At 60.3% G+C, this 16536-nt stretch overlaps 3 protein-coding genes across 11 annotated transcripts; 1 reads left to right on the top strand and 2 right to left on the bottom strand.

Moving 5' to 3' along the window:
• The first annotated feature begins 50 nt into the window (after window positions 1-50).
• Window positions 51-12910, top strand: LOC116661936 (melanoma-associated antigen 8-like). 9 transcript variants are annotated; one of them, XR_004317892.1, is made up of 7 exons: window positions 51-965; window positions 1108-1193; window positions 1345-1413; window positions 1488-3390; window positions 11261-11680; window positions 11816-11891; window positions 12134-12910. XR_004317892.1 is itself a non-coding variant. In XM_032474891.1 (4 exons), exon 4 carries the CDS (start codon window positions 1630-1632, stop codon window positions 2569-2571), a length of 942 nt encoding a protein of 313 aa, XP_032330782.1. In that variant the 5' UTR covers window positions 51-700; window positions 1108-1193; window positions 1345-1413; window positions 1488-1629; the 3' UTR covers window positions 2572-4737. The 9 variants fall into 9 exon arrangements, 3 of the variants coding, with proteins under 3 accessions (XP_032330782.1, XP_032330781.1, XP_032330783.1); XR_004317894.1 differs by having other exon boundaries at window positions 11797-11891; XR_004317893.1 differs by having other exon boundaries at window positions 11797-12910.
• On the bottom strand, window positions 4639-6357 carry LOC102510950 (heat shock transcription factor, X-linked member 3). The gene is given in 3 exon segments (XM_014556097.2): window positions 4639-4859; window positions 4861-5367; window positions 5784-6357. Coding segments are annotated over 3 exon segments (1089 nt in total). The 5' UTR covers window positions 6279-6357; the 3' UTR covers window positions 4639-4772.
• On the bottom strand, window positions 8945-15758 carry LOC102511174 (melanoma-associated antigen 8). Its single transcript, XM_032474711.1, is given in 4 exon segments — window positions 8945-9139; window positions 11312-12310; window positions 12508-12606; window positions 15404-15758. Coding segments are annotated over 4 exon segments (1602 nt in total). The 5' UTR covers window positions 15713-15758.
• Between the last annotated feature and the right edge of the window lie 778 nt (window positions 15759-16536).

Here is a 16536-nt window from a genome sequence, read left to right as displayed (position 1 = left end):
AGACCTGGGAGACCCCTGGTAGGCTGCGGGATCAGCGACATCCCCCCTCCGCCTCCGGTTCCATCATGGGTGTCCTTGCTGTGGAGGGTCTGAGTCCAAGGGGACCAAGCTCAGGTGGGCACAGGGAGAGGCCCAGGCCCAGCCGGGAGCCCAGGTGAGGAGCAGAGAGAGGGCTGAGGGAACCCATGGAATCCATCTCAGCCCCTGGCGTCCACAGTCCTGGGAAGCCCTGGGCCTGGTGGCCTGATGTGAGTCCAGAGGCTCCCCTGGGGGTCTCAGGGCAGTGAGGGCCTTGGTGTGAGGGTGTGGGCTCGGGTCAACAAGGGGGGCGTCCCAGGACCTGCCGGGGCTCAAGCTGAGGACGCTGAGGGAGGACAGAAGGTGCCTCACAGCATCCCACCCCTGCTGTCAGCCCTGGGAGGGCCTGGGTGGGATGAGCACTCGTGGGGTCCTGACTTCCTGACATCCGGGTCTCCGAGGGACTGGGGTCCTGGGATGAGGGGTGGGGCTTCGGGGGTTCCAAGGGGAGGCTACATGCCGCCTGAGTCAAAGTGAGGACCCCGAGGGAGAACGGATGGATCCTGCACCCCGGGACAGTGTTGGACCTTGGAGGCCTTGGGGCAGGGTGACCACCGGTGGCATTTCCTGACATCCGGGTCTCGGAGGTTCTGGGGTCCTGGTATGATGGGCGGGGCCTCGGGTGGGCTGAGAGGGGAATCCCAGGTCCCGCCAGCAGTCAAGGTGAGGACCCTAAGGGAGGAGTGAGGGGACCTGAGACCCTAGAACAGAGGGGACACAACCGATCCTGCCCCTGCTGTCAGCCCTGGGAGGCCTCAATGCGGGATGAGCACACGTGGTGTGTCCTGACTTCGGCATCCAGGGCTCAGAGAGACCGGGGACCTACTATCAGGATGGGGCCCTCAGGTGGTTGGAGAGCAGAATCCCAGGTCCCGCTTGGAGTCCCGGTGAGGACCCTGAGTTAGCGCGGACAGGACCTCCTACTCTAGAAGAGTGGGAACCTGCCAGAGCCCAGGCCTCCTGCCAGCACGCGGGTCCAGGGCTGTGCCACAGTGTAGATCCGAGGATCTCCCCTCCTTTCTCTCCCAGGGGCTCCAGACACCGGGAAGGCCTAGGTCTGAGACACGTGTCCTCGGGTCACAGAGCACAGGAGGCCGGCAGTGCCAGGACTGAAGGTGAGGTGTGGGCCCTGAGTGTGTACCCGGGGGCTCTGGGAACAGAGGGGACCCCACAAGGCCTACGTCCACTCCACACACCCTCTGGCGTCCTCAGAACCTCGGGCTGTGCCGGCTGCACCCTGAGGAGCCGCCTCACTTCCCCCGTCAGATTCACAGACGACCGTCCACCAGGAGGAGAGCCCCTGTGAGGCCGAGGGCACCCCTGAAGAGGAGACCTGTAAGTAGCCTTTGTCAGAGCCCCTCAGGGTGGGTTTCTCAGCCCGGGTCACTGACACTCCCTTTCTCCCCCAGGCCCGTGGGTCCCCATCTGTCACCCCTGCCCTCGCTGCTCTCAGCTGCCCGACACCACTCACCGTGCCTCCCGTTCAGATGCGTGACCTCCACCACACTGAAGCCGACTTTCACGACCCAAGAGAGGCTGAGGATTCCGAGGATGAGCAGGACATTTGGGTTGAGGAGGAGGAGGGCGCATCCCCGTTGTCTCCCTCCTCCTCCTCCTCTTCCTCCTCCTCCTCCTCCTTCTCCTCCTCGTCTTCCTACTCAGTCCTGTTGCTGGGCAGTGGAGGAGGTGGCTGATTCTGGGACACCCAGTCCCGCGCAGAGCCCTCAGGGTGTCTGCCCCTCCCCCACAGCCGTGGCAGCCCCTCCCTGGAGCCAGTCGGAAGACAATGGCCTCAGAAGCCAAGGTGAGGAGGGGCCCAGCACCGGGCAGGACCCGGCAGATGCCGAGTCCTCACACCCAGACCCACTCCATTTGAAGGTGGCTGAACTGGTGAGCTTCCTGCTCCTGAAGTACCACTCAAAGGAGCCGACCACAAAGGAAGACATGCTGAATGCGGTCCTCAGAGATGACCAGGACCACTTCCCTGTGGTCTTGAGCCAAGCCTCTGAGTGTGTGCAGCTGGTCTTTGGGGTGGATGTGAAGGAGGTGGACCCCAGGGAGCACTCGTATGTCCTGGTCCCCACCCTGGGCCTCACCTGTGACGGGATGCTGGGCGATGGGCAGAGCATGCCCAAGAACGGCCTCCTGGTGATGCTCCTGGGTGTGATCCTCCTGGAGGGAGAGTGCGCCACTGAGGAGAAGATGTGGGAAGCACTGAGTGTCATGGGGGTGTATCCCGGGAGGGAGCACTGCATCTACGGGGAGCCCAGGGAGCTCGTCACCAACGTGTGGGTGCGGGAGGGGTATGTGGAGTACCTGCAGGTGCCCAACAGCGATCCCCCTTGCTACGAGCTCCTGTGGGGGCCCCGGGACCACGCGGAGACCAGCAAGCTGCAAGTCCTGGAGCATTTGCTCAGGGTCAATACAAGGAATCTCAGTTCCTTCCTGTCCCTGTCTGAAGAGGTGTTGAGTGATGAGAAAGAGTGGCCCTGAGCCAGACTTGCAGCCGGGCTCCTTCCAGGCCCCTGTCCGGCAGCTTCTCCTGTCGGGCCGGAAGTGAGTCCATCCTTCACTGTGTGTTTGGAGAGCGAGCAGGCAGCCTCCTAAGGGGTGACAGCCCGGGCCAGTTGGGGGTACACGGTGTACAGCATCTCTGGGCTCCTCCCGTCCCTTATGATGACATGGAAATTGATCTTTGTTTCCTGTAGGAATTTTTCAGTGGTGTTCCTTGTATCAGAAGATTTAATAAGCTTCACTATGTAACTTTGTCAATGACATTAATCACAATGTCTGTATCCTTATCGAGTTCAAACACAAGAGATTTGCTCTTTTGTAAAACAAGTTATAAATCTCCAATCTTATTGTGTCATCCTGAACAAGATAACATGGAATTAGAATTTGGGGGAGCAATGAGAAGAAAATGTCTCCCTCCCTGGGCCTCGCCCCAAGTGCCCTGAAGAGGGACGTCGGTTCCTCGGAAGTGCTCAGCCAGCGCGACCCAGTTGACTCTGGGTCCACGTGCTGATATCGCCTCCGTCTCTAGTGGTTGTGACCTTGAATAACCATGTTCTCTTAGGGGCAGGCCTGGTTTATGGAAGGGAAGACATCTGTGTGCTTCTCTCTTTGTGCACAGGGCTCGTTGACGTTGGGGACACTTTGCTGTGCCCAGAAAACTTAGGTCCCGAGGAGGTTGTGGAACTGGAGAATCGAGCCGTCCTGACCAACCTGCAGCAGAAGTACCTGACCACGCTCTCCAACCCCCGGTGGTTACTGGAGCCCGTGCCCAGGAGAGGCGGGAAGGGCATCTTCCAGGTAGACGTCCCCAAGCACCTGGTCCCCTTTGGGCAAGAGGCCTGAGCAGCGTGGGCTCTTGAGAGGAGGTGACCGAGAGACCAAGCTAAACCGTGGCACGGTCAGCTCGCCGTCACGCCCTGGACGTGCTCCCCTGGTTCGCTCTGAATCGGCGCCGCCCTGGAGGGCGCTCCCCACTCTGTGCTGTTCCCGGAAACAGATGTGTCCACCGGGACGCGGGGACGGGGGAGCGGGACCCCTGCAGGGAGATGCCTCCCTGGGCTCGGTGACAGAGTCTCAAGGACTTTGGACCTCTAGGACAAGGGGAAGCGGCCTTGCAGGCCGCTGCTCATTCTGGCCCTGCTGATTCTGGATTGTGTAGAGAAATGTGTTTTGAGAGAGCTGGTGAGTGTTCTCCCCGCCTTTGTTCTGGTCAAAACCCCTAGAGGGTCTGAAGAGCATCCAGGAGACGATGTGGGACGGCTGGAGCGGGCGCTGAGTGCTTGCCAGGGAGTCACCAGCCAGCGACGGCCTGACTCCCGGGCAAGAGGACGTCGGACTCAGAAAGAGCACCGTCTGCCTCGCAGATGACTCTCGCCCTGTTGTAAAGTGTCCCTTGGCTCACGGAGCCGGTGTGTTAGACGTGCCGCACGGCCGCTTCACGTCCCAAGAAAGGGTCCTAACTACAGCCCTGATGGAAGTGAGCAGTGCTGGTGTTCGCTGGGTGGGAGATCTTTTATACATTTGTTGGGGGGGGAGGGGTTGGTCACTTGAGAGTAGGGTTTCCAGTGGTTGCTACCTTCGAGGGTGACGGGCCTCCCCCCAGGCGTTTGACTGCAACCCCCCGTCTCTTCGGAGCCAGGCTGCAGTGCTCTCAGCCCTTGGTGGAGGGGGTGGCCCTACTTTTCGGCGGGCCTCCGTGGGGGGCCCCTGGATCGTGAGCTGGAGACGCTGAGCTGCTGATCAGAAACTTCTGGCATCCTTGGGGGACCCAGGAGGAAGACCCTCCTGCTCCGCGATGCATGAGTAATGGGGGGGAGACACCCCCGAGGTCAGAAGCCAGGCTGTCTGTCCCCTGACGGGCAGGCCCGGCCCAGCGGACCAGACCTTCCTGGGCTCGCCTCAGTGCTCGCTCCCCACCTCCTTGGGCGGGTGTCCGAGATGCCACAGCTTCAGATGCAAGAGGCCGATGGGGACCAAAGCCTGCCCCCGGCCGGGGTCTCCAGCCTCCGCGGGCTTATCTGGTGAGAGGTGTGCGGAATCGAACGCGAGAAAGAACACGGACCCGCGGGTCTCGCAGATTGTTTATTTAGTCCCGGGGAGTTTTGCTTTTCTTTATTAAAGCCCAAAATGTTCATGGTTACAGGACGGTGCTCTTCGTGTGTCTCTAGTGGTCTGTGAGCTCAGCGCTTTGGGTTGTTCTGGAACTGTTCGCAGAGAGCACACTTGTAATCTGAAGAGCCCTCGGGCTCTTCATCGGCCTCGGGCCTCCTGGTTGGGGGCCATGAGCAGAAGGGCCGCGAGCAGCATGCAGTAACCCGTGTTGCACGTGGACACCACCGAGCTGGGATCGGGGCAAACGGGGGGGCTTCTGGGCAGCTCCCCTGCACCGTCCCTTCCGGCAGTAGCCGGGGGCACTAGCGTGACATTCCTGGAGGTGCCCTCCCCACTCGGGCCGCCCTGCTCGCTGGAGGGACGCTGCACTACCACCAACCTGGCCACCCGGCCGGCAGACAAGACGCCAGGGAGCACGAAGGCCCGGAAGCCGCTGGGCACCTGAGCACGGGGGGCTTCCCTCTGGGTCTTCCTGTCGGCATCATTGGTGGAGTCATTCTGATGGAAAAATTGGGTGCATCTCATAGGTGGGACGGCTTGCTTCTTTCTCTTTGGGGTGGTTGTGCTGGAAGCGGGCCGAGCAGTTGCTCTCGGGTCACCTTTTCTCCGCATGTTCTCGATCAGCAGGGGCTTCTCTCTCTGAAAGTTGCAGTTGTGGTAGATCTGAAAGGACAAGAATCATTCTCGTCATTTCGGGGGAAATATTCACTCCTCCCCGCCCACCTCCGTCATAAAGGTCTTGTTTGACTGTGGAGAAAAGGTCTTTTTAAATTCCTGGCAAGTTTTGTTTCGCCCTGGAGTGTGCGCTCACTAAAGCTACGTGGTGCCTGGGCTGAGGTGTCACTCTAGCTCCCTGACGTGAAGTGGCCCCTGGGTCTTCGGTCACACCCGCAGGGCATCTCTAAGGGGCGAGCCTTCCATGACACGCCGGACTGCCTCAGCCTTCATTCAGTACTGGCTCACAGGAAAAAAGTCCCCCTCGGGAATGAACCCCGCCCAGCACATCACTCATCCGCTCAGGACTAGGAAGCTGTTCCAGGAACAGAGAACTCGGGAGACGGAAGGGCTGTCTACGTTACCATCAGCCTTTTCTTCCCCGGAGAGCGACCCAGAGTGCCGGGCAGGTGTATTTTCCTGAACCCATAGAGGTTCAGTTGGCGGATGAAGCTCTTCAAGCTGTCTGTTTCAAAGATCCTGTCTGCGCCGCGCCGGCGAAGAACCTCCCGCTGGAAAAGGTCTTCCTCGATGATCAGCATGTCTCCCTTGTCGTTCCAGCGCACGGACGTGAAGGCCTCGTCCTCCACTATCATCCAGAGCTTTCTCGGGAAGGAGAGCCCAAGAACACCATGGGTTCCGTCCACGTTGGCGGGACCTGGGTTTGGGTCCTGTGGTGGCTGGTTGTCTTGGGAGCCTGGATCTTGGCTCTCGGCCTGGTCGCCGGGCCTCTCCAAAATCCCCCTCGAATCCACCTTTGGATCCGGGGATGAACCCGATGGGGCCCCCGCTGGGGGCTCTCCATCAGCTGCGGGGGCCGCCGTGGCCGTATATTCCTCGTCGGGGCTCTGACTCGCCATGCAGCTAGTCTAGACCAGGCACACGCTCTCCCTGAGACCAGATCACTGAGCTCTCAGGGCAGAAGTGCCTTCAATCTGAGCAGGGACGCCCAGTAAATAGTGTCCGCAGAATTCTAGAATCTCGGTAGCAGGGCAACCAGCGACTTTGGTCATCGTCCTCTTTATGTGTCACGTGAGGTCACAGAGTTGGTCTGGACAGGGAGCCCTGGCGGAGGGGAGGGGAGGGGAGGGGAGGGGAGGCGAGGGGTACAGAGCCCCCAGCTTCTCTGTTTTCTAAAAGTGTAGGAAGGTATGTTCAAGTTCCCGGGAGAAGGCTCCCATCTGCTGCCAGGCACCTTTTTCCCAGGGGCCAGGCCCTGAGTGGGCGGACAGACATGATCCTGTTTCCATCCCCAAAGGTTGGGGAGGCCTGTTGCCAGCCTCCGATTTGTTCAAGGGCCAGGCCCTGGCTGGCCCTGGCTTGGCTACCACCAAGGCGGCAGGGGTGAGATGGGCCCCGGGCGACTGCACCTCCCGGAAGTGGTGGTCCGAGTGGGCTGGTTGGCCCGGGCTGGCTGGCAGCGCCCCCTCCCCCCACCCCGCCACCAGCTCCTGCCTTGGTCTCTTCCAGCTGTTCCTGCTGGCTGGTCGGTCCAGCTCTGATGGGCCGTAAGGAAGTGTTCCGTTCTCCTGCCCCTGGGTCGAGCTGTCCCCAGAGTGGGGCTGTGTGTGGGAGCGTGTGGGGGCACTCCCCACGTCCCACTTCAGTGTCACCAAAGCACCTGGCACATAGGGTTCCCCCCGTGCCGCGTGAGTGGATGGCCGCATCCTCCCCTGTGCTTTGGAGCCTCCTTTTGAGCTCCGCTGTCCGCAGCCCCACCCCTCTCCAGAGCACATGGGATCCTCTTTAGTGTCCATTTCTTGCCATAGAAACTCCTCGTGGCCCGAGAGCACTCACTTTCAGAACACCGGCCTTAGTCCGCGCCAGAGCACCTCCCTCAGACCTCGGATTCAGCCTCCCCTGAGGCTGCTCTAAGGCCCTCTTCCCTCTGTCACTGGGGGGGGTTAGGCTCCTGCCCTGCCAGATTGCTGGCCTTCCGCTTCCAACTCGGCTCTGCCCTGCTTCTTCCCCTTTGCAGTCCTTGATCTGGGGGTTCAGCATGTATTCTGATGTGTTGAGAGCAAGCATTTCCCTGGTCTGCTCCCAGGCCTGCCCTGCTGGCCTTCCCCGAGCCAGCCCCACCCCCAGCCCTGGGTCCCCGTCCCGCCGTCACCTCGGTGGCAGGTACACTGAATAATTTTGCCTGCTCTGGGTGCGGTACTTCTCAAGGGGCCTACTCTACAGACTCACTCCCAAGGACAATTCCTACTTGTTGAGCTGGACGTGACCAACGGAAAGCCCGTCCACGTGTGACTGAAAATAGATGAGGCTCTGGGTGTGGGATGGGACAAATCCCGCCCGAGAGCCGTCTTCACCACGGATGGCAGGACAGACAGGACAGTGGTCTGGGGGGACACGTGTTCTGTAGCCGCTGTGGTGGCTGTTCTTCCTAGTCACTGCACAGGGAGAGACAATGGGACCTGGAAAGGCCCGTCTGCCAGGCTCCTAGGTCCTCATCCCAGCTCTGCCGCTAAGGAGAGGCGTCTGTCCTCTCTGAGGGCCACTCCCTGTTCCAGAAGGGGAGGGCAAGGGGTTCGAAAGAGATTCTCCCAAGGGGCCCTCGAGTCTGAGGACTGTCAGCCTTCGTGGAGCTCCTAGGCCGAGACTAGAGCTTGGGCTCAGGTCTTTGTGCCTCTAAACAGGTTTACAGAGCACTTGTTCGGGTCACTCCCTCCTGCAGGGACGTGTCCTTAGAGTTCGAACTTCAGTGGAGGCCATGGGGGCGTCTCAGAAGGGGGCCCAAAGGCTGGGACATCGGTGGGCCGATCCCAGCCCTGTGGCCTCGCCTGCCGCCCGCTCCTTCCAGCCCTCCCTCACACCCTGGGTCTGGTGGGCCTGCCCCCTCACAGGTCGGCCTCCCTCCCTCCCACGCACCCCTGCCCCCCCCCAGTGGGGGGGCCGGCTGGGCCGTGGCTACGTGTAGCGCCCCAGGGGTCGCTCTCAGCCATGGCTCAGGACACTTGTTACTCGATACCAGCCCTCACGACGTCCAAGGCCTGCCTTTCCCAGCCTGGCCCGCCGGCCGCTGCACCTGCCTTAGCCCCTGGTGTCCGCCAGCCCAGAGGACCACCCAAGCGCTCTCCGTCACCATCCATGGGCCCTGGGCCAGACCCGCACCCAGTCCCCAGCTGCTCTGGGACCCGCCAAGAACTCCCCTGTCTGGGCGTGTCCTCAAGCTGCCTCGTCGGGTGGCGATGCCCGTCTCTATCCAGAGGCCGCTCTGCATGTTGGGGCCCGGCTTCAAGGCCGGCCCGGCTTCCAGGCCACCTCGGCAGTCAGGGCTTCCTCCGGTCCCAGGCTCCCTCCCAAGGCTCCCACAGCCCGCCTTGCATGTCCAGTCCCAAGATGGGGTGCTCCTGTCTCCCTGAGACCTTGGGTGTATCTGCCTCCCCCTCCAGACCAGGAAAGAGGTCCTTGAGGACAGCAGACTAGGATGTGAACGGGGTCCCCAGCCTATCTTGGAACGAACAAATTTGTATGTCCCCCAGGAGCTGGCTTTAGTGTCCTTGAAAGCAGCTGTGCACGGTCACTGCGACAGCTCGAGCAGGTGGGAGGGCGCCTGCATTCCCTTGGCGGTGCTGAGCGCTCTGCGGTGCAGCGCCGTGGACTCTTCCCGTCTGACCCGGGGCAGGTGGCAGGGAAGGCCCGGGCCGGGCCGGGGAAGGTGGAGTCGTGGGCCTAGGATCCGCCCGACGGAGAAGTAGAGCCGGCCTGTGGTCCACTGCGGACGCCCGAGCCCACGGCCTCAGCCCAGACTGGGGGCCTTGTGTCTGCCCGGAAGCCACCTGCACCCCGCAGGGACAGCAGCAAAGGGGAGTCTTCCTTGTCCAGTGATGACTCATTTCGTAGTTGTCCAAGGCCAAGGAGACCCGGGAAAGCCATCCTTAGAAGCTCAAATGGCACAGGGGCCGTCGGGTGCAATGCACTTTCCAAAGGAGCCCCAGGCAAGCTCTGTTACAGCCGCACCCCTCCCCCACTGGGGTCGGGGAGACGGTGTCAGGATGTTCCCTAGTGTTACCTTTTCTCCAGCTTCTGAAAAGTCTACGTTAGGGATGTTATCCCATAAGGAATGTGGCCTTCCAGACGCAGTCAACCACAATCCCAATCCCAGTCTCAAGCCCAGTCTCGCGCTCTGGCTCTCGCTCTGTCCCTGTGTCTGTCTCCGTGACTGTCTCTCTGTCTCTGTCTCTGTCTGTCTCCGTCTCTCTGTGTCTCTCTCTCTCTCTGTCTCTGTCTCTCCCTCTCTCTCTCTCCACACCCCCACCCCCCGTGATGACCAAGTCAGCAGGTCAGGTTCGAGTTGGCCAGGAGGGCCCCGAGGAAGGAGGAGACCAGGGCAGGGTGCTGTCGTGTGGGATAAGGGCTGGGACTGGACAGCAGTGCCACCACCTGGCAGGGTCAGCTCTCAAGAAACCGCAGACAGTCCTCACCCTGGCTTTGATTGTCACAGTCACCTTCCTTTCTTGGTCCAGCTTTTACTACCTGGGCCTCAGGATCCTACTTTCTGTCACCCGACAGACTCCATGAGGACACTGAGGAGACAAGTGGACTCTGGGTCAGGAGGCGGGCCGCAGGCTGCGATGGGTGGGCGCAGCGTGGGCTCTAGATGAATTCAGACCAGGGGTCTCGGCCCCACCCCGTCACTTACTAGCACGTGATCCTGGGAAGGTTCCCGAGCCCCACGACCCCAGGGTCTTCATCTGTGCAGTGGGCGGGTGTGAGGAGGCCCGGCCCGCAGGACTGCAGGGGTGCGTGCGATGTGCGCCAAGCACCTCGCGCGGGGCGCGCTGCCTGTTGGAACCGCGATGATTGGCAGTTGCTTCTGATTTTCTTTGGCCCCAGACCCTTCCACTCCCTCCTCTGGGACTTGGCTGGTTGGTTTGTTATCCAGGTCATGTTAGAGAACACGCAGCTCAGTAGGATGTGGAAGAGCTAATCAGCCAAAAAGCATGCCTCGTAAATGGAACTAAGTAAATTCTCCCGATTAGAGGCTAGGTTACACTGAGGGGTGGGGGAGCGTTCCCAGCTGGACTCAACACCGAGCTCCTAGGAAGGGAGTCAAGGAACAACCTTTGCCCCCTCCCAGCCGCCCTTCCATCCGAACTGTGGCTTCTGAAACCCAAAACACGCCTTCTTCAAGTCTGGCCGCCGCCACCACCCAGCTTCATTACCGTCACCTCCCACGGAAGGAAGCCCAGCTTCCCAAAGCCCCCACCTGCCCTGGCTCTGCGCACTTGCACTTGGGTGCTCTCTCCCGGACCCCCTCCGCCTCGCCGCTTCTTTCCCTTGTTCTGTGGGACTTCAGGGACATGTCACCATCTTCCTGATGTGACTGGGCTCCTAGCCTGTCCTTCTAGGTGTGGGGTGTGTCTTGCTTTTCCTAGTGTCCCCACTAACACAGAGCCCTCCGGAGAGCAGAGGCTCGGTGAATGTGTGCGGATGAAGTGAGACGGTGAGCGGGGATCCTGTTGATTCAGACTGATTTTCTCCTACTTTCTTAAATAACCCGTGGAAATCCAATTAAACATAGGGATATTACACGTATAAAATGACAAACAAGAAGGGATAAGAAGCGAGTTAATATTTTTACTTTTATTGTTCTAAATCTTCCCTCATCTATATTATTGCTAATTACTCTCACATTTCCCGAACAATTCTAATTGCAATTCCATATTATGTCATCCAGGATGACAGGAAAAAAAAAAAAAAAAAAGAGAGAGATTTCAGTCTCCTTTACAGAAGAGGAAAACTGTTGTGTTTGAACTGGATAAGCACACACACGTTGTGATCAATGTCATTCACAAAGTTAGATACTGAAGCTTATTAAATCTTCTATTAATAGGAACAGCACTGAAAAACACCTACAGGAAACAAAGATCAATTTCCACGTCACCATAAAGGACGGGAGGAGCCCAGAGATGCTGTACGCCGTGCCCCCCGAGCTGGCCCGGGCCCTCACTCCTTCCAAGGCTGACCGCTCGCTCTGCAAACACAGAGTGAAGGATGGACTCCCTTCCTGCCCGGCAGGAGAAGCTGCTGGACAGGGGCCTGGAAGGAGCGCGGCTGCAAGTCTGGCTCAGGCCCCCTCTTCCTCATTGCTCACGGCCTCCTCAGACAGGGACGGGAAGGAAATGGGACCCTTACTGTTGAGTCTAAACAAATGCTCCAGGACTTGCAACTTGCTGGTCTCCGCGTGGGCCCGGGGCCCCCACAGGAACTCGTGGCGAGCGGGATCGCTGTCGGCCACCTGCCGGTACTCCAGGTACCCCTCCTGCACCCACGCTTTGGTGATGAGCTCCCTGGGCTCCCCATAGATGAAGTGCTCCCTCCCAGGATGCACCCCCATGACACCGAGTGCTCCCCACACCTCTTCCTCAGGCGCCCCCTCTCCCCCCAGGACGATGACACCCAGAAGTATCACCAGGAGGCCGTTCTTGGGCATGCTCCGCTCATCACCCTGCATCCCATCACAGGTGAGGCCCAGGGTGGGGACCAGGATGTACAAGTGCTCCTTGGGGTCCACCTCCTTCACATCCACCCCAAAGACCAGCTGCATGCACTCAGAGGCCTGGCTGAAGACCACAGGGAAGTGGTGCTGGTATGCTCTGAGGATACTCAGCATTTCTGCCCTGGTGGTCGGCTGCTTCCTGCGATACTTGAGGAGCAGGAAGCTCACCAGGTCAGCCATCATTGAAAGCTCTGCCCCTTGGCGCAGGGACTCGGCACCGGCAGAGTAGGAAGAGGAGACTGAGGAGGAGGAGGAGGAGGAGGACGAGGAGGACCGGGGGGATGCGGCCCCCTCCTGCTCAGCCTCCAGCTGCTGCACATCCACCAGGCCCTGGGCGTCTCTTGGGTCCTGAAGGTCTTCCACAGCCTGGCGGAGCTCACTCATCTGAACCAGGGACATAATGACAGGTGTTGGCAGCTGACAGGAGTCTGGGCCGGGGTGACAGGTGGGGACCCAGTGGCCTTGTGGGAGGACAAGCTTATCGACCTTCCCAGGGTTTCTAGGGCTGAACGAGGTTTCCTTTGGTGTCCCATCTTTGTTGTGGGCGTGCGGGTCCCCTCACCCTTCCCTCGGGCCCTCACCTTGACTCCTGGGAGGACCCGGGACTCTTCTCTCTGTTGCCAAGGCGTGGTTCCTTCAGATGATCTGACCCGTCCTCTCACACCAAGGTCCTCACCTCCCTGAAAGGCGGGAGAGAAAGGAGAGGAGGCCCCTTTCCTGCTGTGATTCAGGACAAGGATACCTCTGGTCATTGACTTTGGTTTCTGGGCACAGTTCCTTGTTCACAGCTCCCAAAGCCCTTGGGATGTCCTCAGTGTTGAGAGTGATGAATGTGCTTTTTTTGTTTTTTATGTGAATGAGATGTGTTTGCAAAGCACCTAAAATGGGGCTGGTTGCCAGAAGAGCCAATCATGTGATTAAAAGTTTGGATCTTTTGGCCCCTCCCCAGCACCACCAGGGAGGGGAGAAAGGCTGGAGATTTGAGTTCAGTTGCCAATGGCCAATGATTTAACCAATCGTGCTTATGTAATGAAGCCTCCGTCAAACCCCAAAAGGATGGGTTTGGAGAGCTTCTGGGTTGGCGAGCAGGTAGAGAGCTGGGGCAAGTGGCGCTGTCTGAGAGAGCGGGGAAGTCGGCCCCGCTCCCGCACACCTTGGCCCTAGCACCTCTTCCATCTGGCTCTTCGTGACTCATGCCCTTTATGTTCAGCTGGTGATCTAGGAAGTAGTATGTTTGTCAGAGACCTGTGAGCCACTCTAGCAAATCAACCAAACCTGAGGAGGAGGGCGTGGCAACCCCTGAAGGTCTTTCAGAAGGACAGGTCTTTCAGAAGGACACGTAACAGCCTCGACTTGTCACCAGCGTTGGAAACCCAAGGAGGAGGGAGTTGGAATCCCCAACCTACAGCTGGCCATTTAGCAGCACAGGCAAGAACCTTGCCTTGCGGTGGGCTTCTGAAGTGGTGGGGGGAGGGCAGTCTTGGAGGACTGGGCCTGAACCAGAGGGTCCGATGCCATCTCTGGCTAGACAGTGTCAGAACGCAGTTGAATTCCTGAACACTCTGCTGCTGTCTGAGAACTGTCGTTGGTCTGGGGAACCTCTCCCCTACGTGGAAATTGGTCCCAGGATCCATTTACACAACATCCACCCCCAGCTCCCCCCGAAAAACCCAGAAGCACTGGCAGCGGGGATCGGCCCCTCTGCCCTGGGCGGAGGTGCCCTCAGTGCCTGGAGGCCATGCATCTTTACTCCCGCCAGGGCCTGCTCTTCCCCCCTGCCCCCACCTGGGATGATGAGTTGACATCTGCCCTTCAGACCCAGACCTCAACTCCCTGAAGACTCCCACCTTCCCACCCAGGATGGAAGTGAGCACGGCACTTAGGGCCACCACTGACTGTTCCTTCCAGGGCTGGGAACAGGGGTCAGCTGGAGCCGGTGGGGTCCTTCCTCTCCTGAGATGGCGGGGTACATTTGGTCCTCATGAAGAGTCCTTGCCTTGACACGTGGGATATCCTAGGACTCCTCCCTCTGCTGGCCTGATGTTTCCCCTCAGACCAAGGTCCTCACACCCTGAGATACCCCACCCCCAACCACGTGACGGAAGTGATGGCAGGCCCCATCCGGCCAGACCTGACCGGGGACTCCTAGGGCTGAAACAGCTCAAGCCGGACACTGTAAGTTCCCATCTCTTTTGGGGTGAGGGTCTCCTCACGCCCTGCATCCACCCAAAGGGTCCTTCTCCTGAGTCCTGGCACATCCTGTGAGTCCTTCTGCTGCTGACCGGTTGTGGCTCCTTCTGCCAACCTCAGAACTAGGTCTGAATTCCCTGAGAGCCTGGGGCAGAGGTGAGGGGGCAGCACCACTGGCCACTCCTGCCCAGGGACTTCAGGGATGACAGGGGGCAGGGCCGGATTCTGTGGGCTCACTCTCTACTCTCAGTATCAAGATATTCACATTTACTCCCAGCAAGTCCTGGGACCCTCCCCTCAGCTAACATGAGGTTGTCCCCTGCAGGCCGACACCACCATCGCACTGAGTTTGAGGATAAAGTGGGGAGGTGATGCCTCCTGACTCACACCCGGGCCTCCCAGGAAGGAGCAGAGGAGCAAGTTTCTGTTGAGGCCCCCTCTACCTGGGGAGGGGGTCTGCCCAGTCCTACTGGGGGTTCCGGGGAGACCACCCTCTGCACATCTGAGCCACACTCCTCAGACCAGGGACTTCACCTCCCAAGGACCTCTGAGTTAAGAGGTCAGAAAGCATCTCACCTGGTCACCCTGCTCTGGGGCCTCCAAGACCCAGCACAAGGGCAAAGGCTCCCTCACGGTCCTCACATTGCCTCCTGGTAATTTAGGATTCTGTCCTCTGCCCATCTGACGCCCCGCCCCCTCATACCAGGATCCCTGTCCCCTCTGAGACCGCGATGTCAGGAAATGCTGCCTTTGGCCATCCTGCCCTATAGCCCCCCATGGCCGACTCTGTTCCGGGGTGCAGGGTCTCTTAGTCCTCCCTCAGGGTCCTCACCTTGACTACCGGGGGGACCGGGGATACCCTCCTCTGCATACCTGAGGTCCCCCTCCTTATATTAAGGCCCCAGTCTCTCTGAGACCCGGATGGGGAAGTCGAGACACCAACGTGTGCTCATCTCGCCCTGGGGCCTCCCAGGGAGAAAAGCAGGGGCAGGATCGGTTCGGCGGGTCCCCACTGATCTGGGGTCTCTGGTCCCCTCAGTCCTCCCTCAGGATCCTCACCGTGGCGCCAGGCAGGAACGGGGATTCCCACCTCAGCCCATCTGAGGCCCCGCCCCTCAAACCCGGTCCCCAGTCCCTCTGAGACGCGGATGTCAGGAAATGTGCCTGTGGTCATGCCACCCTATGATCTCCCAGGACCGACTCTGTACTGGGGTCCAGGGTCCCGCAGTCCTCCCTCACAGTCCTTGCTTACTGTCCTGACAGGCCCTCAGCCCCGCGTTTCCCAACCTGAGGCTTCGCTCCCCACACCAGCGCCCCAGTCCCTCCGAGGCCCGGACGCGGAAGTCCCGGCACGCTGCCATGGGCTCGTCCGGCCTGAGGCCTCCGAGGGCTGCCTGCCGGGGTAGATATCTTGGGGTCCCCTCGATTCTGGAGTCCAGGGTGTCCCCAGTCCTTCCTCAGGGCCCTCGCCTTGACGCCCGGCAGGAACCGGGATTCTCTCCTCAGCGCACCCGAGGCCCCGCCCCTCAAACCCGGTCCCCAGTCCCTCTGAGACCCGGATGTCAGGAAATGCTGCCTGAGGTGATGCCGCCCCATGACCTCCCGGGACCCACTGTGTTCTGGGGTCTCTGGCCCCCTCAGTCCTCCCCCAGGGTCCTCACCTTGACGCCCGGCAGGACCTGGGATTCTCTCCTCAGCCCACCCGAGGCCCCGCCCCTCAAACCAGGACCCCAGTCCCTCCGAGACCCGGATGTCAGGAAATGCTGCCTGAGGTGATGCCGCCCTATCACGTCCCAGGACCGACTGTGTTTTCGGGTCCAGGGTCCCTCACTGCTGGCTCGCGGTCGTCACCTTCACTCCCAGTGGGACCTGGGATTCTCTCCTCTGCAGATCTGAGGGTTTCCCCCCACCCCCATCACACACTAAGTGCCAGGTCTCTCTGAGACCAGGATGCCGCGGTCATGACACGACACGTGGGCCTGTCCTGCCCTCGGGCCTCCGGACAGCAGCTAGCAAGGGCCCCTTTGTGTTGGATGACCACTTTTCCGAGTTCGGGGTCCCCTCAGTTCTCCCTCAGGGTCGTCACTTAGGCGTCATGTCGTCTAGCCTCTGGCCACCCGAGGACCCACCCCTCATCCCAGGAACCCCAGTCCCTCAGAGACCCGGATGTCAGGAAATGCCGCCAGTGGTCACCTTGCCCTATGGTCTCCAAGGTGCAACGCTGTCCCGGGTGCAGGATCCCTCCGTTCTCCCTCGGGGTCCTCACCTTGACTCAGGCGGCATGTGGTCTCCCCTCTGGCCACCCGAGGCCCCGCCCCTCATCCCAGGACCCCAGTCCCTCCGAGACCCGGATGTCAGGAAGTCAGGACCCCACGAGTGCTCATCCCACCCAGGCCCTCCCAGGGCTGGCAGCAGGGGCG

The sequence above is a fragment of the Camelus ferus genome, chromosome X, assembly GCF_009834535.1.
Source record: "Camelus ferus isolate YT-003-E chromosome X, BCGSAC_Cfer_1.0, whole genome shotgun sequence".
Classification (NCBI taxonomy): Eukaryota; Metazoa; Chordata; class Mammalia; order Artiodactyla; family Camelidae; genus Camelus; species Camelus ferus.
This window is presented reverse-complemented; position numbering and strand designations above follow the sequence as displayed.

What these genes read in the sequence shown, in the direction of transcription:
- LOC116661936 (XM_032474891.1), top strand. Translation starts at nt 1,630, where the DNA reads ATGAGCAGGACATTTGGGTTGAGGAGGAGGAGGGCGCATCCCCGTTGT.